Source organism: Diospyros lotus, chromosome 12 (assembly GCF_014633365.1).
Source record: "Diospyros lotus cultivar Yz01 chromosome 12, ASM1463336v1, whole genome shotgun sequence".
Classification (NCBI taxonomy): domain Eukaryota; kingdom Viridiplantae; phylum Streptophyta; class Magnoliopsida; order Ericales; family Ebenaceae; genus Diospyros; species Diospyros lotus.
Window position 1 is genome coordinate 36,484,581 of NC_068349.1, and position 25,641 is coordinate 36,510,221.

General features: G+C 36.4%; 2 protein-coding genes across 6 annotated transcripts; both read right to left on the reverse strand.

Moving 5' to 3' along the window:
* Positions 1-1,614: 1,614 nt before the first annotated feature.
* LOC127814060 (transcription factor MYB3R-3-like) lies at positions 1,615-8,212 on the reverse strand. Of its 3 annotated transcripts, none has more exons than XM_052355289.1 (10): positions 7,892-8,212; positions 7,439-7,697; positions 7,005-7,056; positions 6,321-6,378; positions 5,851-5,945; positions 5,641-5,744; positions 5,335-5,463; positions 4,311-4,831; positions 4,009-4,232; positions 1,616-2,030 (listed from the first exon to the last, which is right to left on the reverse strand). In XM_052355289.1, the coding sequence occupies exons 2-9, from the start codon at positions 7,555-7,557 to the stop codon at positions 4,057-4,059; spliced, it is 1,254 nt and encodes a 417-aa protein (XP_052211249.1). In that variant the 5' UTR covers positions 7,558-7,697; positions 7,892-8,212; the 3' UTR covers positions 1,616-2,030; positions 4,009-4,056. The 3 variants fall into 3 exon arrangements, with proteins under 3 accessions (XP_052211250.1, XP_052211249.1, XP_052211248.1); XM_052355288.1 differs by having other exon boundaries at positions 7,831-8,212; XM_052355290.1 differs by having other exon boundaries at positions 1,615-2,030; positions 4,055-4,232; positions 7,439-8,212.
* Positions 8,213-9,087: 875 nt separating this feature from the next.
* LOC127787155 (digalactosyldiacylglycerol synthase 2, chloroplastic) lies at positions 9,088-22,856 on the reverse strand. 3 transcript variants are annotated; one of them, XM_052315058.1, is made up of 5 exons: positions 22,689-22,856; positions 14,168-14,489; positions 11,737-12,003; positions 10,632-10,981; positions 9,088-9,840 (listed from the first exon to the last, which is right to left on the reverse strand). In XM_052315058.1, exons 2-5 carry the CDS (start codon positions 14,447-14,449, stop codon positions 9,366-9,368), a joined length of 1,374 nt encoding a protein of 457 aa, XP_052171018.1. In that variant the 5' UTR covers positions 14,450-14,489; positions 22,689-22,856; the 3' UTR covers positions 9,088-9,365. The 3 variants fall into 3 exon arrangements, with proteins under 3 accessions (XP_052171018.1, XP_052171017.1, XP_052171020.1); XM_052315057.1 differs by having other exon boundaries at positions 14,168-14,533; positions 22,689-22,855; XM_052315060.1 differs by having other exon boundaries at positions 14,168-14,538; positions 22,689-22,843.
* Positions 22,857-25,641: the final 2,785 nt, after the last annotated feature.

Sequence of the window (25,641 nt, forward strand, 5' to 3'; positions counted from 1 at the left end):
AAATATAAATAAAATAGAAAACTAAAAATAAAATAAGAATTAGGACATATTTAAATATTCAATCTATTTTCTTTCCGTCTCTAAAATCAAGAAAAGAAAATTGACGAGACTAAAATGAACGCAATATAAAAATTTATTATTTTCATGTTTTGTCACTTTTTACAAAAATGAGTTCATTTTTTTTTTAAATAGAAACAATCAGTCAAATAACATTTTAAAAAAAAATCTTAAGAACAACAATAAATCAAAAGATATTAAACCCTAATAATGAATCAATGGGAATTTCTATTGTTGGTGAATACTCAAATTCAAGATAATGTTTTTGTGCATTAAGTACAATAATAAAAATTTATGAAAAATGCTATTGGTACACTCATTTTGTACATCTTGGACTACATAAAGGGGTATTATGATAAAAAAAACGCTTATGAGGCGCATAGAGACACGCGAGGCGCATGTGAGGCGCAGGGTATTTTGATCATAATAACTTCTTATGTAGACCAATATGTACAAAATGAGTGTACATCTAACTTGATTCAAAAATTATAATGTGTGTGTGTGAACATTTGGTTAATTTGATTATTGAACCGATTGAATTGCTCAAATCAAATGGATCGAATCTTTTTCAAAAATCAAATCGAATTGAACCAAACAAATGGTTGTTCAAATTGAAAAATAACAAAATGCAAACAGATAAAAGTAATTTGGAGAATGAAATAAAGAAGTTAAAAGATGAAGCTAATTCCCAACTTACCAAGAGGAGATGGATAAAGAACGGAAGAAGACAAAGAAGATAATGGTTGACGATGGGCTTTGTAGACGATGGTTAGTGTTGCGGCGAGTCATGGGGGCGTGGGATGCCAACGGTTAGTTGAGGTGAAAGGGATGAAATGTAACAAAAATTGAGGAAGACATCGGCGAGGTAGATGGCGAGGCAGACAATGTCATCATCAGTGGTCAGTCAATCAGAATTGAAAGGTAGAGGGCTAGAGGCAAAGGCAAATAAGGAGGGGAAGGCTCAGAGAAGGGGTTGGGGTCAGTTGGTGCAAAGTGGAAGGGTCAAATTGTTGAATAGCTTGTTTTTCTGTTCTATGGAATCTGCCCTTCTCTGAATCTAATTCTTAATTTGATCAAAAACAATATCATTTTTGACATTTCGATTGGGTCAATTATTTTGATTTTTCTATAACGAACTGAACCAAAACAATCGGAACACTCAAATCTAAAAAACGAACCGAACCAATTTACAAATTGAACTGAACAGAACTGTCAATTTCAGCTGATTCGGTTCAATTATTTTAGTTGAACCGAAATTTTGTTCACCCCTAATAACCATATATTATTTTTAATAACATACAAAAAACAAACCTATCTACTGATGAACTATAACATTTTTTTCTTTCTGCAAGGTAAAATTTTCCGGACAAGGCAAGAAAAAGCAACATGAAGCCAAAGACATTGATTTCAAATCTAACAACTTAATGCATGTGATTTGCGAGTTACTGTATGTGCCTGAAAGATAGTGATTGCAGGCTCTCACATACAAAAAATGAAGGAATCTATCACCTAATGAGAAATGATCTTTTCTCTGTTCTCTAAGTTAAAATTTTCCCCAAAAGGCAAGATAAAAGTAACATGAAGCTACATTTTAGGAACCTTATTTTGATTCACTAGAAATTAATGAATTAATATTCACATTTAAGCCCATTCCAGAAGAAAGAGGTACTAGACAAGCCATCCTTGCCTTACAGCAACATCCAGGACTAAAATGAACAAATTGGGAAGCAAAACACCATCTTCCAAGTTGATACTGAAAAGGAAAATATATGCACACATATAACCTGTTTCAAGTTTCCTCCATGAAGTTAGTTCTTTGTGATCACGAATGGTTGGTTTATTTTCAGCCCCCATATTGACCATATGCCCTCACAATCGCAGAAGCCTCTATCCTTATTGTTAGGGAGTTGTCTGCACTAGAGTCGCTAGAAAACTTCTGAGGTATGCATACTGAATGTACAAGTAATATTTACCTGCAAACAGAAGAAGAGGAGAGAGGATGGTAAGGGTGGATTTGGGCAATTATGTAAAATGACTTTCTGGTTTTAGAACAGCTACAACTTGTGCCAAAAAAACTTGCAGCACTGACAGGCACTGTAGAAGCCACGCAGTAAACAGCCATTTTAGCATAAAATCTTAAATCATGAAAGTAACAGAGCACCCAAACATCCAGTTAAAACTTTAGCGTAAATCTACAGCGAACATAGTTAGGTTATGGCTAAGGACACTTGTTCCAGATTGCAGTTAGAATACAAGGAAATGCTGTCCACCAAGAAGCACTCAAATCTTTTAAAAATGTTCCAAAGCAATTATAGGTTCTGAATTGTGATGCAAAAATATCTGATCCTTAAAAAAATGGGACCGGGTAGGCTCAACATGATTTATCAAACTCTAAACAGTTCTTTCATGGTACAGAAGTAGCCAGGCTATGATAAACTTCTAATTGGCAACATTGAGTAGCAACATGGCAAGCAGATAATCATGGGGGGAGTTCCATTGGCCCATCTGCGGATACACCATGAATTCTTGAGTCTTGATCTCCAGCAAGAGAAGTTATGAAGAAGACAGCCACGAGCTTTCTCACGACATTGGACATGGAGAAATATCAAGGAAAGCTCAAACCTCGAAAGGAAATTATGGACATTCAACCCAGGCCTTAGAGGGAAAGGTTGATCCATGAAATGTGTCATCTCCAAGAGATTGACACTTGGAGAGGTATAGCAAGCTCAACCCTATGCAGAAGAGACTGAAAATTTACATGCCAAATCAACAGGCTAGCATTTCAAAACTCATACTAAGAATCAGTACCAGAAGGGAGAGATTGCAGAGATCTAAATAGCTAGCATGGAGCTGCTCTAAATTACCATCTATGTACCCACACAAGGTAAACATAGACTAGGATGAGAATCAATTTCCAAGTTCTTGGGTTAGTAGTACGATCATCATGTAGAATTTTTTTTTTCCTTTCATGCTCACCAAGTGTTTAAGACTGATCATAGCCTACTTATAAGTCACACTTACTGTAGATTCACTTAAATTTGTGTTTCTACAAATTGTATATACCTAGCAAATGAAATATGTAAGTAGATGGAATAGGAATGCCTTCACAGCATTTGTGAAGTATTAATCCCTCTCTCTCTCTCTCTCTCTCTGTTGGGTGTTAATTAGATTTCAGCAAAAGCTCTTTAATGCACATAATCTCTTATTTATGTTGTATATAATTGTAGCCCGTCTCACTAATCTTTAAACCGGGTTAAGTCTAAAATATATACATGTTTAAATCTCAATCTACTTGGTAGGTATTTTTTTGGTAAGTTATCAGCAGCCTGTTCTATTCTTGCCTTGGATGCAATGATTGACTAATCTAAACTGCGTGGTTAAGATAAGTAACAACTGGAAAATTTATCAAATAAAGTCAAATTGTTTGTTCTCTCGAGCAATGACAGTAAACTCAATATGGATTTTATCTATGTGAATAAGAAACTCACTGAAAATTTCTGAGAAAAGATCTGTAGACTGTCTTACATACAAATATACAACAACAATAACAGATCGTCTCTGTTCAGCTCCACTTTTTCTGTGTGGATTTTCCCCTTCCCCAATTATCTTTCTTACCAAAAAAAAAAAAGAAAAAAAGAAAGAGGCATGCCTAAAATCTGTATACAGTTTTGCATCAACCAGAGGAATGCTTTCAACTGTAAGCAATGATTCTTTTCAGTCACTAACACAATCACTATGTCAGCCAAATGTACCGAACATTGCATGCCTAAGAGAATAATGTCTAGAAATAAACCTGCTTCTAGCAAACAAAGAATAGAAGTTTAGAAAAAAATTGCAAGGCACTTGATACCAGGCATCCAAATCTTTAAGGCTTTTCACATATTTAAGAATTCAAAAGTGAGTATGCATGGAAGAAAAACATAAGATACAAACAATCACCAAATTCCATACCGAGTCAGAATCTGGGCAAAGTTGAGCAAAATAAATTAGAGTAAACCTTCAGCTCAGGCTCTGATGTAAGTGAGAAGTATTTTTTTCATCTGACATTTTTTGTTGATGAGTGGCAGAATCCTGCACAGCGTTCAAGGAAAATTCCAAGCATTTTGCTACAGATTTTATTGCAGCAGAATTGTCAAGCTTTCGAGACTTGGAGGGAGAAAGAAAGGACTGTTCATCTGGAACAACAAAATCATTAATAGCAGTAGTATTTTCCTCTGGTATGCAAGTACTGCTATTTGTATTGCTGATGTTACCTGAAGTTCGCATGCCTCGCCTTCTTATGATAGATGGGATATTTGGGAAACTCATTGCTGCCTTCCTCAATCTAGATTCTAGACTGCAACAATCAGAAGGCTTGACATTCCCCTGAGCCACTGGAGTACAAAAAGAAACTGGAGATTGTTCTCCTTCTATACTAGACCAGGTAGATAGCCTGGATGGTTGGACCACCGAACCATATGGTCCCTCTCCAGGAATCCCACAATTTCCTTTCTTCAAAGACTGTAGATGGTTCTCTATTCCTTTAGCATTTTTAGGAACCAGTTTCCTTGAAGTGGCCATGCTTTTTTCAGAGTCCATCCTCTGTTCAGTAGAGAATATCATGCTGAATTTGTGATCCGCATCCCCATACTTTTCATTTCCCTTTTCAGTTTTATGGTCGGATGAATCATTAGCACCAAGTAGAGGAAGACTTGGAACAGTATCAGATGTCATATACAAATGCAATTTCTTCTTAAGAGAGCAGTTCCAGTGATTTTTTATACAATTTTCTGTCCTGTAAATCCCAAAAGAGAAAATATATAAAATAAATTCCACTCATTTAATAGAGGAATAAAAAGCATTATTTACATATGTGCTATCTTCATCAAATTTGATGCGCTCTATTGAAGAAGTTGGAGTACAACTAGTGTCAAATGAGTCAGTAGATTAAACACATGAATCCCATTTGAGTCTTAACGGACTTGGTCAATCTGGACAAAATCAATCCAGCAATTCCTGATACTTCTTTCTCTACAAGCTAATACAAAATTTGAATCTGTTCTCTATAGCAGATTTTTGGTAAAGATGGCAGTAGATAAAACACACTCATTCTCATACATTTCTGGTGATGCACTTGAAAGGAGACAGATCTACTGCTTATGACTCCTAACAATCTACAAGTAAAAGCCTAATCTAACATCTAGATGAAAATAAACACAAAAATAGTCATCGTTCATTACAAGAAAATATGATAATCCCACTAAGAACCACCACCCAAAATTTTGCAATTAATAATACCTTCCATGCAGAAGCTTTGCTATTTCAGCCCACTTGTTCCCATATATCCCGTGGGCCCTAATAAGAGCCAATTCCTCATCTTTAGTCCATGGAGTTCTGTTTATCTCTGGATTCAAATGGTTGTGCCATCTGCACATTCAACCATTAACTTTAACCTTAACCTTTCTTAATGGAAGGGATGGAGATCTTAAAAACATTACGAATAAAGCTATACCAGTGACCTTGAAATACAAAAGAGCCATAAACAATAATCCAAGTCTTAACATAAAATCCTGGGGATTAAATGCACTAGCTGTTGCTAACTACCTTTCTCTGCATTGCTTGCCAATGCGGCCTGGTAGATGTTTTGCTACTTCAGACCACTTCTTATTCCCCTGTTTACTCACCAGCTCAATGATAAGTTCATCTTCCTGTAAATGCCAAAGAAGAAAGTGTAATGATTATATACTATCTCTTTTAAAACCATATTCTAAATTCCCCAAAGAAGAGAGAATATCAACATCAACTGATTTGTACCTCCTTGGTCCAAGGTCCTTTAATAAGATTAGGATTGAGAACTTTCTGCCAACGGTGAAGGCACTGATAATGTGTTCGATAAGGAACACATTCAGCTGCAAAAGATAACCAGGATGTCATTTCATCAAGTCAACTTTTTAGCAATTTTATGAGAGAGAGATTTGAGCAGCATAATTTAGAAGAAATTTTTCTTGAAAATACTTCTAAAGGGACAAGAAGACGGTAATATCCTTTTTTCAGATTAAGATGGGTAACCCATTTTAAGGATGGCCAACAAACTGATCAAAATAACTAGGATGGAGCCCGGACAAGCCTTCGTGATAAGCAAGCATGGTCTTTTGAACATTTATTTAAATCTAGGGTATTATATATTCCTAATTCTATGACAAACACCATGATCATTCTTTGGAAAAGCACCATATCAGATTTTCAATGAGCTTGAGGCTGAAAACAAGCAAAAGAACACTCACCTATCTTTTTCCAGTTCTTCCCATGGAACTTTTGGACTGCAGACTCCAAAATTTTATCCTGTAAATATAAGGGAACACAGAAACATACTCAATCGTGACTTCTTTTGTTATAAAAATGCTACAACTTAAAAACTTATTTTAAAAAATATTGCATCTTTCAAACAACTTACAGAAATGCTACAAATTCTTCCAAGTTAGCATCCGCAGTGGACCAATGTCAGCTAGCCAGAAGAACTCACTCTTGAGAGGAGTAACTTACTGGCCATTTTAGTAGCATGAAACTCGCTCTAGAGACAAGCGGATTTGTAAGGAACTCGCTCCTCTCAGGAGCGAGTTCCATCAGGCTTGCTGGCACTGATTCACTACAGATGCGAACTTGAAAGAATTTGTAGCATTTTTATAAATAGTTTAAAAGCTGCAGTACTTTTTTGAATAAATTTTTAGATTGTAGTATTCAAAAACAAAATGCCTCAATCACTGGCCATACGTGCAAATACTTTCAGTTTATATAATAGATCTGAAACACATCCTTTTGATTTTCCATTTAATATGATCTATTCTCTTGTAAGAAAATTGGCAGAAAAAAAAATATATATGTTATCGATAAAAGTAAGTAGAATGATCTAACAAACAAATATATTTCAAGAGTCCACGTTAACCAATAAATGAACTAGCAACCCTGACCTCTTCCTTTGTCCACCCACCCGTTGAGGATCGTCTTGTTGGACCTATCCTCCTGTAAGTATAAATGATGCATCCAAAATTAATACAGAACTAAAAAAATCAATGTATAAGAAAAAATTCCAAAAAGGAAAAACAAAAAGAAAATCACATACTTAAGTAAATGATTGTTTCTACTTCTAGTATATTTCTTTCTTCAAAATCTCAATTGCTTCTGAACCAACAGAACTAAGAGCATTGCTAGTGAAATTCAGTTCCCATATTTTACAAACACAGGAAACATGAAGCATAAGATTATTAGCTTGACAGAGAGGCAAAGGAGGAGAAATAAGAGCAAACAACAAGATACAAGAGATTTGAGGTTCTGTTTTCTCTTCTTGAACTTTCTCGATGGCCAAACTTGCAATAGAGAGGAAATAAAGGCATAACACACAAACCCTTGAACGGGGATTGGCTTGCAATGGACGCCATCACAATTACTATCAGAGATCAAGTGTGCTAGAGAAGCCCCACCATCTTTTTCTGCTTCTGCATAAGACCCCTTAACTTCTTCCATAACTTTAATTCCCTCCCCCTCTCAACCAGATTATATTTATGAGCAAATTTCGAATAAGATATAGGCAATGTTACTGATTTCGGATTTTGAACCTCCTGACACTTGATCACAGTAAAGCAGCCTTTGCATTCCGCCGAAACCTGCTCTCATATCGAATACACATGCACAGAATTACACGAGAATGAAATCAAATATTCAATAGGTAAAAGAAGTTCTCACTACAAGATCAAAAACCCTAGATCAATTCTCTAACAAATCCGTCAAACAACTCACAATTTTCAACCAAACTAGTCGACCAAGAATCGGAAATTAAAGAGCAAGGCATAGAGATTACAAAGGCCAAGATGAACGCGGAACTGGGAGGGAGAGAAGAAAATTAGGTCGTCATTCGAGAAGGTTCACTTCAAATTCATGATTCTCGGCGGAACGTAACGGCTAGGAAAGAAGCCGAGAACAGAGAAACAAGGAAAAGCGTCGGAAGATGGAGACGGACTGGTAATACGAAGAAACAGAGAGCGTCTAGAGAGACAGAGAGACGGAGACATGAGGCTTCGACATGGCCACGGACTTGCAGTGCAGAGAGAGAGAGAGAGAGAGGAGACGACAGATAGAGTCAATTTCGCGGGAAAGTAGAGAGAGAGAGAGAGAGAGAGAGTGAGAGGGGGGGGGGGGGGGGGGGGGGGGTTCATGTTCATTCACTCCCCTGGGAGTAGAGTCCAAATCGAAATAAATGACTGAAAGCGGGTCGGGTTTTACAAGTTTAAGAAAGGTAAATTACAAACAGCACCCCTGAAGTTTAAAAAATTACACTTCTAGTATTTATAAATGATATTTTTTTAAATATTATGAATTACTTATCACTTCCCTTCATTGGCTTAGAAATGACTGTTAATTTTTTAAAAATGTAAAAACTATCCTCCATTTCTCTATTTTTCTCTTTTATTTCTTTGTTTAATTATATAAAATTAAAAAATATATATAATATTAATTACCTTGATTGTTCGGCATCAAAATCCTACAACAATGAGATTTTTGAAAAAGATTTTACAGTGATAAAAGAAATAAAAAAAGAAAAATCTAATGAGTTAATAGATACGGGATAAAATATGAGAATAACGAAATTTATCATTGAACTTAATTCAAATTCTAACAATAAGATTTAAATTTTTTAGCTGCCAATGATGCTCGTTCAAGAAAGGAGAAAGTATGAGAGCCTTAAGGATTTTTAAATAAGAGTAAAATAATTAATTTATACACTATGTTAACTATAGAAAAATCTGTTATTTGCTAAATATTAAGGGTATTTGTTTCATTTTGCCCAACCTCATGATATTGCATATAGTCTACCCCAAAATAATTTTAAAATTTTGATATTTTAATCAAAGTCGCTAAATATTTATTTAGATGATACTTTAACTTGCACTTTATCTTCCAATGTGAGTTTTTAGTTTAGGCAAAATCGTTAGTGAAACCAACTATTTTGCCCATAACCATTAGTAAGATTTTCCCAAAAGTCTTAAATAGTCAATATAATCCACAAGAAGAATTGAATCTCTTTATGATAACTCTGCTTGAGCTAACACTCTGTTAACACACTAAGATCAAGAATCAAGATTCAAGAATTTGTACCAGGATTATGAACAGGAATATGAGTCCTACTCTCCCTTAGTACAATTTTTCACACTAAGCAACAACAATGGCAGAGACGGAGAAACCTGGCAGCTTCTTGTTGCACTTGGTGGCCAATTCCCCCAAGATAAACAACAAAAGCTTCCTAGTTTCTACCAAACTGGCATCGACACGATTCATCATTGGGACGCTTGTTTTCCAGAAGGCGATGCCATGCCAAGCTCCTTGTATTGGTTCGAGTCTGGTTGCGAGCCCACGATCCCAGTTCCCAGATAATGCACAAAGGCAGTTGCGTCCTCCCAGTTCCTCCTCAAATTCATGGATGCTGACATGAAGAGCTTTGAGGAACTCTTTGTCAGTTTCTTTGGTGGCAGCTGGTCCAGCCCCGCAGCCTTTAGAAAACGCTCTGTGGCAGCCTCCCATGAGAGCTCGTGCTTTTGTGCATCAGTCAAGGGGGTAGGCTCTTCGGCCAGTGCTTTGCGTGTCGCTTCAACAAACCCCTTTCCATCATTGTATGTTCGGCAATTTGGGAACTGCTTGAAGAAGTCATTCGAAGGATGATTGGCGCACACAACTATTTTGCCCATCGCCAATGCTTCTGCCGTGGTGGTGCATACCACATCCGTGGTGCTTGGATTTAGAAACACTTTGTAGCTGAAACAGAAACAAGATAATAACTCATAAAATTAAACAAACCTTAAGCAATAAAATTCCTATGCCATGTGTTCACACCATCAGTTTTGCTGCACTAGTTTCTTTTCTTAACAAGGAAGGCACACGAGCATGAAAATGGGAGATACTCCAGTAAAGTATACCATGTATGATGTTATCGACTTCGTATCAAGTCATCACACCGTTACTACATCCATTCCATTAAAAATCACTAACCAATGTGAATCACAGTTCATAATCGTCTAAGCAGCAAATGACCTAAATGCAAATTTCTATAGGTTTCTATATTTAATGGTTTGGTCCTCTGTCCAACTGTAGGCAAATAATTGCCACCTCCAAACCATTGCTATACCACAGGTCAAGGACTCTGACTTTTACTATTTTCCAAATAACAGCATCATCTCAAATCAGTAACACACCACCATGACGTCACTAAAGGGGTGTGGTCATCCCAAGTAACACACCACCATGAACATCATCTAGATCTTTCCTTGCTACCTAGGAAGGAACTCCTGGAGTCCACTATCTTTAGTCTCCGACTGCCCTGCCCTGCCCATGCCATCCTAAGTCCATCTCACACTTGCACACATGCTAATGGTTTAAGTTTTAGTTTTGGGGTTTCAAGTGTTATGTTTCTGAATCATGATTAAATCATTAGTTTTGCACATGGAATCCTTTACCACCTTTCCCTGTACAAACCATTAATGTGTCAATCAAGGATACCACTATTTCATGTTACATGCTAGTTAGGTGGAAGTGTCGAGAGAGCTTACTCATGGAATAAAGGATCAGCATGGTCACATCCAGCATGAACCGTAACTGTTAATTCTAATTTCTTGGCAGCTTCCTCTACTTCAGCTGAGTCCTCCCCACTCCCATATAAATCAACATCAAGTCCAGCTAAATTCTTTTGATGATCAGTGAGGAGTTTAAGAAGCTCCTTGTAGCCTTTGTTCCATATCATCTTACCAATGTAATAGGCTCCCTTGGGGAAGGCGGGGCTTCCGTTTTGCAGTTGTTCACTCTTCTTCTTTCCAATCTCAATGAACTTAGGATTGACTCCATGAACATTGCATATAATAGATCTCGGAAGATCCTGGGTAGCTGCAGATAAACGTATAACCTGCCATGTCATGAAGAGAAAAATCCAGTGATTGAGCAAGTATTTTCTGGTGGAATACACGGTCAATGTTAAAATACATCCAGTGCACCACCATCACAGAGATTCTATTCCACATCATCCAATGCACCAATGAGGAATTGCAACATCCACATCAAATAATATGATACTCTGTGATCTAGTCTAGCATACATGAATAGGACATATATAGGTATCAAGGCAGCTACATATGGCCTTCATTACTTCACTTGGTAAAAATAATAATAACTCATCCTAGTTTAAAGTTAAAACTACCATTTTGAATCTAGAAAACTTATCCCCAAAATAACTACAAGAAGTGGAGAAATTTAGCCCGAAAAAGGAAAAGTTCATAATGCTAATTGGACTCAACCTGAGGGCTAAACCCGAATGGAAACAATCACCCACAAAGCATTAGTTGCCAAAAGGTCCACCCATAAATAATGCAATATTGAGGAAAGAACCCTGTCACCAGTAATTTAGCAAGAAACCTTCTGAGCTAGAAATGTGAGAAAGCACCAACCAAAGTTCTCTTCTACCAAATATAAGGTGTACATGATATTTATTCAATATTAAAATTATTCGCATGGCAAAATCACTCTAAAAGCTTATTGAGATATTTAGTAGATACAAACCTGCCCACCTACCCATCAAAGAAATTGTATCATTAAGCAGGCTAAAATAGTCATGCAAAATTTATTGCTCTATGATAAAAAGTTACCAGGGTATAAAAACCATACCGTGTGGCAGTATATATTAACAACCCAACTATTCACGTGCTTCAGAAAAAATGCCCGTAATTGTCCATTCTTCTCTCTTTTCACATATTCCAAATAATTGGTGTGAACAATTCCTATAACCAGGCAGAATTTTGTTTTCCATCTTTTCCCATGGTGAAACCATGTAAGATGCTCAGGTTCCTCAAGGACTGCAATATCTGCCTCTTCATCAGGGATGATTTCTGTAATATCTCCAACAGGAATAATACTCCTTTTATCTAGTGAAAACTGCAACATAACCCCGGAAAATGGAAAAATAAATAGTGTAATTCAAAATCTGGAATCTGAAATTTAATTTAGATCTATATGCAAAATACAGTTAAAAAAAGAAAAAAGAGGCAAGAAAAGATAAAGGAATGAAGAACAAGGTAGGTTTCCCTTTTTTGAAGGTGATAGACCTCCTGCAAATACTAAGCATCATGTAACTTTTGTAAATAAATATGGTGTTTTACTGGAAACTCTATATGCCTCGGCAAATATGGGCAATGATGTTCTCAGGTTTTGAAAGTTTTTTTTTTAGGAGAAAAGGAAAGCCCAGCAACCACACACTTCTTCTACTTTCATTCAGTTGTTAATACATCATCTTTCCATATCATAATCATAGGACCTGTTCCTGCCAGCATATGAAGGTTGTGCAAGGTTTCCGCCTTCAACGTGTTTTCTGTTAATCAATTGAGTACATGGAGAAAAAGGGAATACCAAGGTTTCAGCATCCATCTTTAGGGATAATATGATGCCTTAAACACGTTTCACCAGTAAAAGAAGCCTGGGGAAAATATACGACTTATCTTTATTTTTTTGTCAAATAGATGAGTACAATATCACATAATTTGGATTAATTAGACCTCTACAGTTTTAACCACTGACTCTTTACCTTTTCATCTTGATTCTGATTTTTGTTTTAGAACTCTAAATGGGTTGTTTTCCTATCATCCACTCTTTAAGTCGGGGGTAAATCCCGGCATTAAATTTGTTTAGAGTGCACTAAATGCATGTAGGAGAATTACAAATAGGAGTGGAATTTGTTAACCCCTCTAATTCAGATGTTGACAAAGTCAGGGCAACCCTTAAATTTTTCAATCAGGTCAAATCTAAACTATAAGGGAACCTTGCATTCAAGTGTTAGCAAGGAAATCAAAATTTTTGCTTGATCAAGGAAATATAATGGGAAAAATAACATGGAAGGATTTCACTTGCTTCAGATTTGCATGGATTTGTTAAACCCAGAGGCTAAAGTTGGATGACTGTCCACTCAAAATTAAAATTCAAAAGACAAACTACTATAAACTATCTAATAGAAAAGCCAAAAAAAAAGCCAGAAAGTTGGAGCTTTCTATGGAGGAACTTTATGTTACATTCCTCATTTTGATTAACAGATTACATTAAAATCATTTTCATTCACAAAGCACATCAAAAAATTAAAAGAATTATTAAAACTGTCAACGATGAAGGAGCTGATCTTGTCCTTATTCTCAGGCAAGATCAGATCTGCTTGATTGTTATTTGGTTACTTTTTCATCCTAAAACAAGAGTGTATCTTCTAGAAGATAGATTGTTGTAACTTTCTATAGTTTGTTATATCCTAAATTGTATAGGTTTCCAAAGTCAGATTTGGAAACTTTCTTATTCTGTTGGTTTAGAAACTTCCTAGTTTAGCAGTAAGTCTTGTATATATTTTGATCTAACCTTTCGAAGGGGAATAAGATTGAAAAGCCTTTTTCATGTTTTTCTTGACAGAAACAACTAAAAGAACACATTTCAAATTATTTTAGACATTCAACCCCAATATTCTAATATATGTACAAAACACCCAGCATTTTACACTAGATTTTTAACATCCCCCAAATGCTGACTTAATTCTGTATATCATGACAAAACCAAAAGGTATTGCTAATGTGCCTATGTGGAAAGCCTTTTCCCTCATAGAAACCCAACACCTTTGCTGATATTTAGATACATGATCCTGTATAAAGCTTTCAAAATTGAGTTTGGCATTAAAACTTGTGGAAAATCAACGCACATGCACTTCTCATGACAATTACTAAAAGTTATAATATTAAACACAAATAAAAATCAAATTCTAAAATATTAATGCAACCTATTATACTGGGTTTTTCACCAGTTAAATCGATGATACCACTGTTGAACAAAAATAGTAGGTAATGTAGAATTTAAAACCAAATAAGTCCGCACACTCCATTCAAACAAGAACTCATGGCAACAATTACCAGCAGAAATAAGACTGTCATAACGCATCTTGTCACCATTTAGATTATGGTACCGCTGTTCAACAAAAGATTGAGTAGGTATGCTGAATTCAAAACCATCTAAGACCCCCTGCTCCATTCAAATGTGAACTCATGTCAACAATTACCATCAGAGCAACAATTACCTTTCCTGGATAAAAGAGAATATTGAATCCAGATGCAAATCCAATCCGTTCCCCTAGCCATTGACGGACGTATTTTTCTTGCTCTGAAGGCGAGGCAAATGTGATCTTATTAGGATAAACATGTTCTTGATCTTTCAAAGGCAACCAAGGAATGACCAAAGTAACCTTTCTATCCACATCTTTTGCGAGATAAGCAGCACGGAACAGAGGATTGACAGCTGTTCCAGTCATCCATGGTAGGCTTGCAGTAGTGAATATAGAAATATGTTGTTTCTTATCCATTTAATCAAGTTCAGCTATGATAACCCAAGCCGTTCCATTTCTGAAACCAACAGACCATTTGATGGAGAATCACAATTTGATTGTCTGAACTACATTGAATATAATAAACAAATAAATACTCCATTGCAAATGTTTATAAAACAAAAAAAAAAATCAACATGAAAAAACTAATATCATCTGCACCATTTATGATGCCCACACAATTTCCAAAGTAATTATTGTAAAAAGAAACCAACAAAAAGAATTGATAAATGGCTGCACTTAGCAACGCCATAAATAATCTCATCGAAACACGATATCATTCTCTCATGCATTATAAAATTGTTGACTGTCACTGTCCTAGACAGAAACAATGGGCTTCCCTTGACTCAATGAGATTCAAGGGGAACTAACAGGAAGAATTTGGGTAGGAAGGATAGAGAGAAAGTAGAGAGAATTGAGTGAGACGAGAGAGAGATAGAGAGGATTAGAATGATTTTTGTATTCAATCTTTTCATAGCTTCTCCCGTGGAATGGGATGAATACATATAGGCGCTTGGTGTGGGAGTAGATGCAGCAGATCTTCCCCCTTCCAGCAGTTACGACAAACTATTTTGTCATTTTCCTAAGGCCTTACACGTGGCCTTCTACCCCTAACAGAATCTGACAGCTAGAATATAAATGCAACAATCAAATAAAAGAAATACAGCAGTGCATATTGAGTAAACAAGAATAAGACTGAAATTAAATGCAAAAAATAGCCATAGCCGTGACATTGACTTATTGGGTTATTCTCATATTTAAAATATTATACAGTTTAATAAACTGGAGGACAAAATTGAATGACCAAAACCATATATCAAAAGGAATTATTATAAGAAGAAACTAGCACAAAGAATTACAAGTTTCTCTTTGATGCAGTGTAACACAAATGGAAAAAGGGCTAGGTTTTTTTTTCAAGACCAGCATAGCAAATGGCCCTGATGGGCCCCTGGATTCCTTTTATACTCCTAAATGGGCACCTATGTGGGCCTCGCAGCCCTTACACATGCCAGTGTCACATTCCTAAGGGCAGAATAGTAATTATAGCTCTAGTATATAAGCTGATTGTACCTAGTTGGTTAGAGCCTTGCTGTACCGGGTGTACATTCCCAGTTAGTTATGGTAGCTGGTAACTATATATATGGCCACAGCTGGGAATGATGACTCACAATTGAATATACAAAATCAGATTCCTCTCTCTCTCTCTCTGTTGGGTTTTTGCATGGAGAATTATTTTTAGAAGATGAAGAATAGAACCTGTTAGAATAGAGATGATGTGCGGCTGGATTTTCTCTAAGTTAGATTAGTTAACTTAGTTGTTATATTATGAGGAATACATTAGTCTTTTGTATAGGCTAAGTAGTTAGCCTTGTAATTACCGCCCCTATGGTTTATAAATAGGAGGCGAGAGGCTGAAAGTCGCATATAACAAATCATTCTATTGATTTCTCTTAATGCAAGTGATTCTGTCGAGAGAGAGAGAGAGAGAGAGAGAGAGAAAGGCTTAGAGAGAAAGTTTGTCTTGATATTCTCTTGTATAGAAGGCAGTGAACTTGTGTGAGAGAGAAGGAGAGTTCTTGTAATCTTGTTCGAGCGGTTTCTAGTGGATTTGGCTCTCGGGATCAAGGCTGGATATAGGATTGCATATTGCAATCCGAACTAGGATAAATCAGCGCCTCTTGATTGGTTTGATTGCTCTTTTACTTTATTTTCCTTGCTGTTTTCATTTCCAGTTTTATATACTCTGTTGTGGGTTTGATTTCCAGGTGAGGAGTGAAGAGAGATTGGCAAATAAAGTGTTGAATTGGGTTTCTAAGAGCTCCTAATCATAACAGATTGGTATCAAAGCCAAGAACCCTTTCAAGAATTGCCAAGAATCCTAGAAATCTTTAGTTTTAATCCCTATTATGGCTTTCGCACCCTCTTTCGCTAGATATGATATAGAGAAATTTGATGGGTCAAATGACTTCGGTCTATGGAAAATTAAGATGAGGGCGTTGTTGGGAAACTTGGGATTAGAAGAAGCTTTAGAGGTAGAAAAGAAATTGCCCGAGAATGCTACTAAAGAATAGAAAAAAGATTTCAGTGAGTGTAGGAAAGAAATCAACAAGAGGGCTTATAATACTCTAATTCTAAGTTTAGGAGATATAGTCCTAAGGGAAGTTTCAAGGATGGAAATGGCTGAGGCTTTATGGTCTAAATTAGAGAGTCTTTATATGACAAAAACCTTGTCAAATAGGTTGTATTTAAAGGCAAAGTTTTTTACATTTAAAATGCAAGAAGAGCAGAAACTAAATAATCACATAGATGAGTTTAATAAACTACGTCTTGACTTAGAAAACATAGACATTAACTATGATGAGGAAGACAAAGCCCTTGTATTATTGCATTCTTTGCCAAGAACATATGAAACCTTTGTTGATATATTAAAACATAGTAGGGAAAAATTATCCCTAGAAGATGTTTTCGGAGCATTAAACTCTAAGGAGTTGCAGTAGAAGAAGTAGAAGGAAAGACTGCTGGAGATGTCCTCGCTGCAAGAAGTAGGACTGAAAAGAGAGAGTTTAAATCAAAGGGGAAGTCTAGATCTAAGTCTAAGAATGGCAAGAAACAGTTTAAGTGTTACCATTGCCATGAAGAGGGTCATATTAAGAAATTCTGCCCTAAAAGAAAGAAAAAATTTAAGGAGAAATCAAATTCTGAAATTTCATCCTCCCTATGTGAGTATGATTATGATAGTGCAGATGCATTGGTTGCATCTTGCCTAGAAGATAAGGATTTGTGGGTTTTAGACTCAGGTTGTTCCTTTCACATGACATCCCATAGAGAATGGTTTTTAAACTATCAAGATATAGGTGGTGGAAAGGTGATGTTAGGGGACAACCATGAGTGCATTATAAAGGGGATAGGAGACATTAAATTAAGAATGCATGATGGATTGGTAAAAATGTTAAAATCTGTTAGGTATGTTCCAGATTTAAGAAGGAGCCTAATATCCCTGGGAGAATTGGATAAAAGTGGTCATTCCTATAAAGGGCATGGTGGAGTTTTAAGGGTATCAAAGGGATCCCCTATCTGCATGAAAGCTGCCCTTCACAATGGTATATATATGCTGGAAGTAACCACTTTAAGTGGTGAGGCAGGTATAGGTGAGAATAAAACCTATGATCAAACAAAATTGTGGCATTATAGGATGGCTCACATCAGTAAGCAGGGACTTAGAGAACTGTCCAAACAAGGTATCCTAGGGGCTGAAAATTTAACAGATTTGGACCAATGTGAAACATGTATTTTGGCAAAAGTCTTCTAGAGTAAAATTCCCTAAGAAAGCAAATCACATATCTGAAGCCTCTTTAGAATACATTTATTCTGATTTATGGGGCCCTAGTCAATCTTTAACACATGGTGGGGCAAGGTATTTTTTGTCAATTATAGATGACTTCTCTAGGATGGTTTGGGTATATGTAATAAAATCAAAAGATGGAACTTTTGAAGCCTTTAAATCCTGGAAAACCTTAATAGAGAATCAAAAAGGTATGAAAAACAAGATTATTAGAACAGATAATGGTCTTGAGTTTTATAAAGGGGCATCCTTAGGCATCTAACAGTTCCTGGAAACCCTAAGCAAAATGGCCTAGCTGAGAGAATGAATTGGACCCTTTTAAAAAGGGTAAGATGCATGTTAATCCATGCTAGGTTGTCCAAATCATTTTGGGGAGAAGCTGTTACAACAACTGCCCATGTAATTAATAGGTCTCCTTCAGCTGCAATAGGGTTTAAAACACCCTATGAAATGTGGCATGGTCATAAGCCAAGCTTAGAGCATCTATGGGTATTTCGCTGCATTGCTTATACACATGTTAAGCAAGGGAAATTGGAACCTAGGGCCAAAAGGTGTCTGTTCATAGGGTATCCTAATGGGGTAAAGGGATATAAGTTATGGGCCTTAGAAGAAGGATTGCCAAGGACTTTGGTTAATAGGGATGTGACTCTCAGTGAGGATTCCTTCTTAAAGGATGATAAGGTAGGTATTCAAAAGGATAGGCTAGTGAAAGGGAAGGCTGTTGAGATGGAACAGCAAGTCCAGGATGCTGCCATGCAAAATCCCATGGACTTGGCAGCAGATCAGCACACTGACAGTGCTGATTATCCTATGCAAATGGACCAGCATGAAGCTGATCCTGATTCTCCTACCTTAGAGAGTTTTCCGCAGAGTAGCAGTGATGATCCCTCTAGTTCTGAGAGGTTTCAGCCTTATGGCAGTGCCGGACATTCAGGTTCAGATAGTTCCCCTAGTGTAGGTAGGTACAATGTGGCAAGGGATAGGCAAAGGAGGGAGGTTAGACCTCCTATTAGGTATGGATACTCTAATTTAGTCTCACATGCACTGTTAAGTGCAGCAGAGACAGCTGGTGATGAACCTCTTACATATGAAGAGGCTATGAGATCAAAAGATTCCAAGTTATGGTTGGATGCAATGAGATCTGAAATGGATTCTCTAAATAAGAATAAAACTTGGGTTTTGGTTGATAGACCCTTAGGTAAAAGGGTGGTAGGCTGTAAGTGGCTCTGTAAGATAAAAGAAGGAGCAAGTAAGGAGCAAAAACCTAGGTATAAAGCTAGGTTAGTAGCAAGGGGATTCACCCAAGTGGTTGGGGTGGACTGTAATGAGGTTTTCTCACCAGTACTGAGACATACCTCTATTAGAATCTTGCTTGCAATGACTGTCCATTTGGACTTAAATCTAGAGCAAATGGATGTCACCACAACATTTCTTCATGGTGAATTAGAAGAGGACATTTTAATGGATCAGCCTAAGGGGTAAGAAGGAACAAGTATGCTTGTTAAAGAAGTCCTTATATGGATTTAAGCAATCTCCTAGACAATGGTATCGAAAATTTGATACATTCATGATCAACCAAGGCTTCAAGAGAAGTGCTTTTGATTGTTGTGTCTATTTTAAGCATATTTCATCTAAAATTTCTATCTATCTCCTTCTATATGTGGATGGCATGCTAATTGCGAGTCAATCAGAAGTGGAAATTCATAGGTTAAAGCTAAAATTAAATTCAGCCTTTGAGATGAAAGAGTTAGGAGAAGCTAGAAAGATTTTAGGGATTGAAATAGAAAGAAATAGTCAAAAGAGGTTAAACAAGTTATCTCAAAAAGCATACCTAGAGAAATTGATTAAGAGATTTCAAATGCATGATGCAAAAGAGGTAAAAGTTCCTTTTGCACAACACTTTAAGCTATCCCACAACCAATCATCTAGTGACAAAGAGAGCATAAGAGAAATGAGCAAGATACCTTCCTCTAGTGCTGTAGGTAGTCTCATGTATTGTATGGTGTGTACTAGGCCGAACTTAGCCCATGCTATGAGTGTTGCTAGTAGGTTTATGGCTAATCCGGGTAAGGAACATTGGGCTGCAATAAAATGGATATTTAGGTACCTCAAAGGATCAATAAACATGACTTTAGTCTATGGTGGAGCTTGTGTCGAAGATGGGCCTAATATACTAGGATTCACTGATGCTGACTATGCAGCAGACCTAGATAAAAGGAGGTCATCTATCGGTTATGTATTTAAGCTATGGAATGCTATCATAAGCTGGAAAACAAATTTGCAATCGGTAGTGGCTCTCTCAACCACTGAAGCTAAGTACATAGCGGTTACAGAAGCTATGACGGAAAGCCTATGGTTGAGAGGTTTAATAAGTGAACCTAGGTAGAAAGGTTAAGGCAATCTTAAATTGTGATAGCCAAAGTGCTATTCACTTAGCTAAAAATCAAGCACACCATGAAAGAACTCAACACATTGATATTAGGTATCACTTTATCAGAGAAATCTTTGATATGAATGAAATAGATTTGGTAAAGGTAGTAAGGGAAGATAATGATGCAGACATGTTTACTAAAGCAGTTCCAATGACAAAATTACATCATTGTTTGAGGCTCTTACACATTTATATTTGTGAATGATTAGTTGTTTTGCAGATCCAAAGAGAGAGCAGATTGATGGAGCCGGATTCTAGAAGATAATCATGCAAAAATGGTGGGAGATTTGTTGGGTTTTTGCATGGAGAATTATTTCTAGAAGATGAAGAATATAACCTGTTAGAATGAAGATGATGTGCGGCTAGATTTTCTCTTAAGTTAGATTAGTTAACTTAGTTGTTATATTATGAGGGATGCATTAGTCTTTTGTATAGGCTAAGTAGTTAGCCTTGTAATTACCGCCCCTATGGTTTATAAATAGGAGGCGAGAGGCTGAAAGTCGCATATAACAAATCATTCTATTGATTTCTCTGAATGCAAGTGATTCTATCGAGAGAGAGGGAGAGAGAGAAAGGCTTAGAGAGAAAGTTTGTCTTGATATTCTCTTGTATAGAAGGCAGTGAACTTGTGTGAGAGAGAAGGAGAGTTCTTGTAATCTTGTTCGAGCGGTTTCTAGTGGATTTGGCTCTCGGGATCAAGGCTGGATATAGGATTGCATATTGCAATCCGAACCAGGATAAATCAGCGCCTCTTGATTGGTTTGATTGCTCTTTTACTTTATTTTCTTTGTTGTTTTCATTTCCAGTTTTATATACTCTGTTGTGGGTTTGATTTCCGGGTGAGGAGTGAAGAGAGATTGGCAAATAAAGTGTTGAATTGGGTTTCAAAGAGCTCCTAATCATAACACTCTCCTTCTTTTCTCTTTCTTTGCAAACATTCTTCCTATCTTCCCAGAATTCTTCAATTTCCAGAAGAATCCCCTTGTCAACTATCAGAGCTAACAGCCAGTACCTGTTCGAGAGCCTAATTTCACCATTAGGTTGGCCATTTGCTGGGGCCATCCCATTTTATTTTATTTTTATTACATTTATTTTGCCTAAATTTTTAAAATTAGACATTTTAAGGCCATTAAAAGACAAATATGGTAATAAAAAAGAGAATAGAGGATCAAACACAAAATTAATAGTACAAATACAATATAATATAGATACACATATAAACTATGCAGGACCAAGGGGACAATGGGAGGTGGATGCCCCATAGTGCCCCACCCCTGTCTGTTCCCAGTTTTGGTAATTAAGTATTTTATTTAACTTCTACAACTATTAAGAACCAAAAGATTTAGTATGTATAAAATGGAAAATAGACTTCTTATTGAAGGAGATCAACCAAATTATTCAATTTTGTTTTTCCATACAAAAATTTCAATTAAAATAATGTGCCAAGTGTATTTAAATATAGAATTCACCATCATGAGTTCAATAAAGGAAGGCCATGGACGAAATATTTCCCTAGTTCCCACAAAAATCTTGTAGTGACAGGATTAAATAATCAAACTCAAGCTTATCTTTGGTAAAGGACATGTCAATTCAAATTCACAATAATATCAATGTAGAATTTTCTAATTAACTCTTCTTCGGCTCAATACTTGGCTTCTTGTTCCTAATTCCAATAGAGTATATATCTATTTTCTTGTTTTTCTTTTTTCATTTTCTTTTTGGCAGGGCAGAGGGGAGAAAAGGTCGATGGTGTTCTCCAAACCCTTATCCAGTTTGTTTAGCATCTCTGTTGGTAAACCAATGATCAACACTCCTAGAAAGAATTAACAATAGATTTTATACAAATCTATTGTTCCTTGAACAACAAAAATTTATATTGATGTATTAAATTCTAAAACTTATTCTGTAATTTTTTATGGAACACGAATAAGCACCGGACCTTTTCTCTCCTACTCCCCCAACCCCAACACACACGCGCACACACAAATAACGTTCTGGGTAGCTATGACCAGCATGTACATGGAGGAAAGTGATAATTCAGAACCATAAACCTACTGTGTCATAAACAAGTAACAAAAATATTTCTAAGAGACTATTGCACCATGTCACCATCAGCCGCGCAAATCCACTGGTTGGTTGCCAGAAACTCCAAGCAGACAAAAACGAAAGGGCTAACCTTCTGATCTTATACAATCAAAAACAAAAGCAAGAGAAGAACGGAAACCGTCGGAATTCAAACAAGAAAGCAAAAATGGATTCTTAATTTCCAGAACGCAACCTAAATCAGACTAAATCGTCAAAACAAAATAACCTGACGATATTACTTCAAGAACGGAAAAAAAAAAAAAAAAAAAACCTTCAATGTCAATCTCTTCACACTACGGACATGTTTCAGGCTGATTAATTAATCGGAAAACAATAGGGGAATTGAATGATTTCGTCACCTGAAGCCTCGATTGTCGCTAGCGCAATGCTACGGCGGTGAAGAATGGCCGAAAAGGAGTAGAATCGAATGATTTCGGGAAGAAGAATTGGGGGAGGATTTCAAGTTTCGACGCGGATCCGTTCAACAAAGAGAGGACGATCAAGTGAGACGCCCCGTTAATCTAGCGAAGAAATGGTGGGGCCCACAGCAGGTTGCTTGAAACGTATTAAATAGCCACGTGCGTATATGAATATTTTTGGATAATGTGAGAGGACCGGCGCGGGCCCCCTCCCCCTCGCAACCCTGTATTTGGCGGGCAAAAATAGAACCCTATATTTTTATATTTATAAAATTATTAATTAATTTTTAAAATTTATAAATGTGAAATTATTTATTTTTTAAAAAATTATAAATATTTTATACATTTAACGACCCGATATGGGTTCATGTGAGATAAATGAAGATAGGATATTTATTTTATTTGAATATGAATTATTAGGAATTATACATGATATTTTCAAATGATATACAAAACAAATAAAAATAAGAAAAAGTCAAATGTTTGACTTAAGCGAAAGTGGGATCCACAATAAGTTAAAGGTGTGCCATGAAGTATTATTTGAAATTTATTTATGAAATTTAGTTAACGTCTAAAGTGCCATTGGAATGTAAGCAATACCCATTTAAGTTTATATGTTATGGGGGCATTTAAGTAATTGTGTCGTGTATGTATGTGTATATATATAAGAGGAAGGCTAGTTTTGTAAAAATTAGAAGGCAATTGAGACAAAAGGAAAAGATGGTGATCGGGAGAGCAAAGGGAGAAGCTATGGCTCAACTTCTCTATTTTTCTTTACTTTTGGTGTTTCAAATGAAGTTTGGGCAAGTTATAAGTGGTTTCATCTTCTTCTCCTTCTTTTCTTAGTTTGGTTTCTTGATTTTGGAGATGTGGAGATTGTGGTGATTTTTCTTCAAGCAAGATTTTAAGGAAAGCTTAATCAAGGCAAGTTTTACTCTTCTCTTACTCTTCTATATTATTGGTTTTTGTTGTTGTGAAGGATTTGTTGTTATGAATGATAGAGCAAAAAATATCCATATTTTGCAAAGACTTGGTGTTTAAGGGTTCTATGTAGTAATGTTTGTAAATCTTTATCATCCTTGGTTTAATTTTGCTAGTACTCCTTAACTCTCAAAATAGGACTTGTTCTACCTCATAAACTAAAAAAAAGTGTTTCCTTGTTAAGGTGAAGTTTGTGCAAGTGTTTGGGGTTGATATGCAAGTTTGGGATGAGTTTCGAGACTTTTTCCTTGATGTCAATAGACAAATGGCAAGGCATTTGTCGACAGTTTGCCTGCAGCTGTCGACAGTTCCCTTCTCGTTTTGCTTGGCAACTTGTGTATGTTGTACTTTTTTTGGTATAATTTTATATGGTTATATTCGACTCAAAATCTGTTTTGCATTGTAAATTAAACTTGATAAGTTTCGTTTTGATATATACTTTGAATTATTTGGACAAGTATTGAACATGTAAATGCCTTGTGAAATACCCATTTGAAATCTAGGATTTTTATTTCAATCTGACAATGCTTCAATTTTTTAAGTATAACTTTTTGTGGTGACATCCAAATTTAAATCCGTTTTTTGCTCCATAAACCAAACTTCTTAAGCTTTGTTTTGGCATATTTCTTGGATCAATTGGTTATGCTTTGAGGTTGTAGCAACCCTGCCAATCTTTGCCTAGAATATGAAATTCTTCTATTTTGAGTAGTCTGCCTTACCCCAATTTTTAGGGAATAAATAACCTTATTTGAAGCATGTTGGAAGTATGTTTAAGGGCCAGTGGTGAGTTATGTGTTGCTCCTCCTGGGTATAATTCCTTAATGGAGTTGAGCCTAAATGAACATTCTTGATGCATTTCTTATTCTACAACCACATAGGGCTTGCTTCTCCCTATATTTTATTGTGGAATGATGTTGTACCCTAATGGGATAGGTTTTAGATGGTTGAGGTTGGGTTGGTTGTGTAACTCTGCTTGTGATTGTGTTACATTGCGTTATGTTGCTATATTGCTTCGCATGATCATGTTGGGCCATGAGTTGCATTCATTGGGGGCCATGCTTTGTATGTCTTAGGAATGTGAGCATTGACATGACACAATTGCTCTATTAAGTGCTAACTTATGTATGATAGGTGAGCATATGCATTTAGAGTATTCGCTTATATGAATTCTTATGTGGGCGTAGCATGGTTTGATGCTTGGCTTATGGGGGCCTTGCCATCACGTTAATGCTACAAAAGCTATTGTATTCATTATGTGTTGCATTATATGGAGAGGTTGTGGGTAATGATGGAAATGAAGAGCGACTTCCGTTGATATATGATATGAGATATTGATATATGAGCTGGGGGCTTGACGTGATGTGATTGTGAGTGCTTTGGCACGTGATGATGACAGTGATTGATATGATATTTGTGGATGTGTTATGAGAGTTTTGGGCTTATGTTATTGATTCGGTAGCCTATCATTGGCTACTATCAGGTTTGTATACAAGGTCTTGAATGCTAGTGTATGCATCTTATGTAGGCCCCAATGACCTTTTGTGTGCATTTATGCATTATGTTTATGGCTGGGTGTTGTGATATATGAGCACATGGCATGGATTGTGTGTTGTTTATGTATATGAGACTGACATATGTTTAAATATACAACACGATATGCGTGATGTTATGGGGAAATCCAGCTATAACCATTTCTTGTTCTTTTTATATATTTGCCGAGTCTTGTGACTCACCCTCGCTTTCCATCATTCCAGGTATAGGGGATATTTGGGGTTACGGGTATGCCTAGTGAAGCTAGTTTTGATCATCGTGTGGTAATTTTGTGTACAGAGCTCTCTTGATAAAGATTTTGGGTGTCCTATTGTTTTGTGGGGGAAGGTAGTCCTTGTGTTTCAAGCTTGGAGTGATTTTA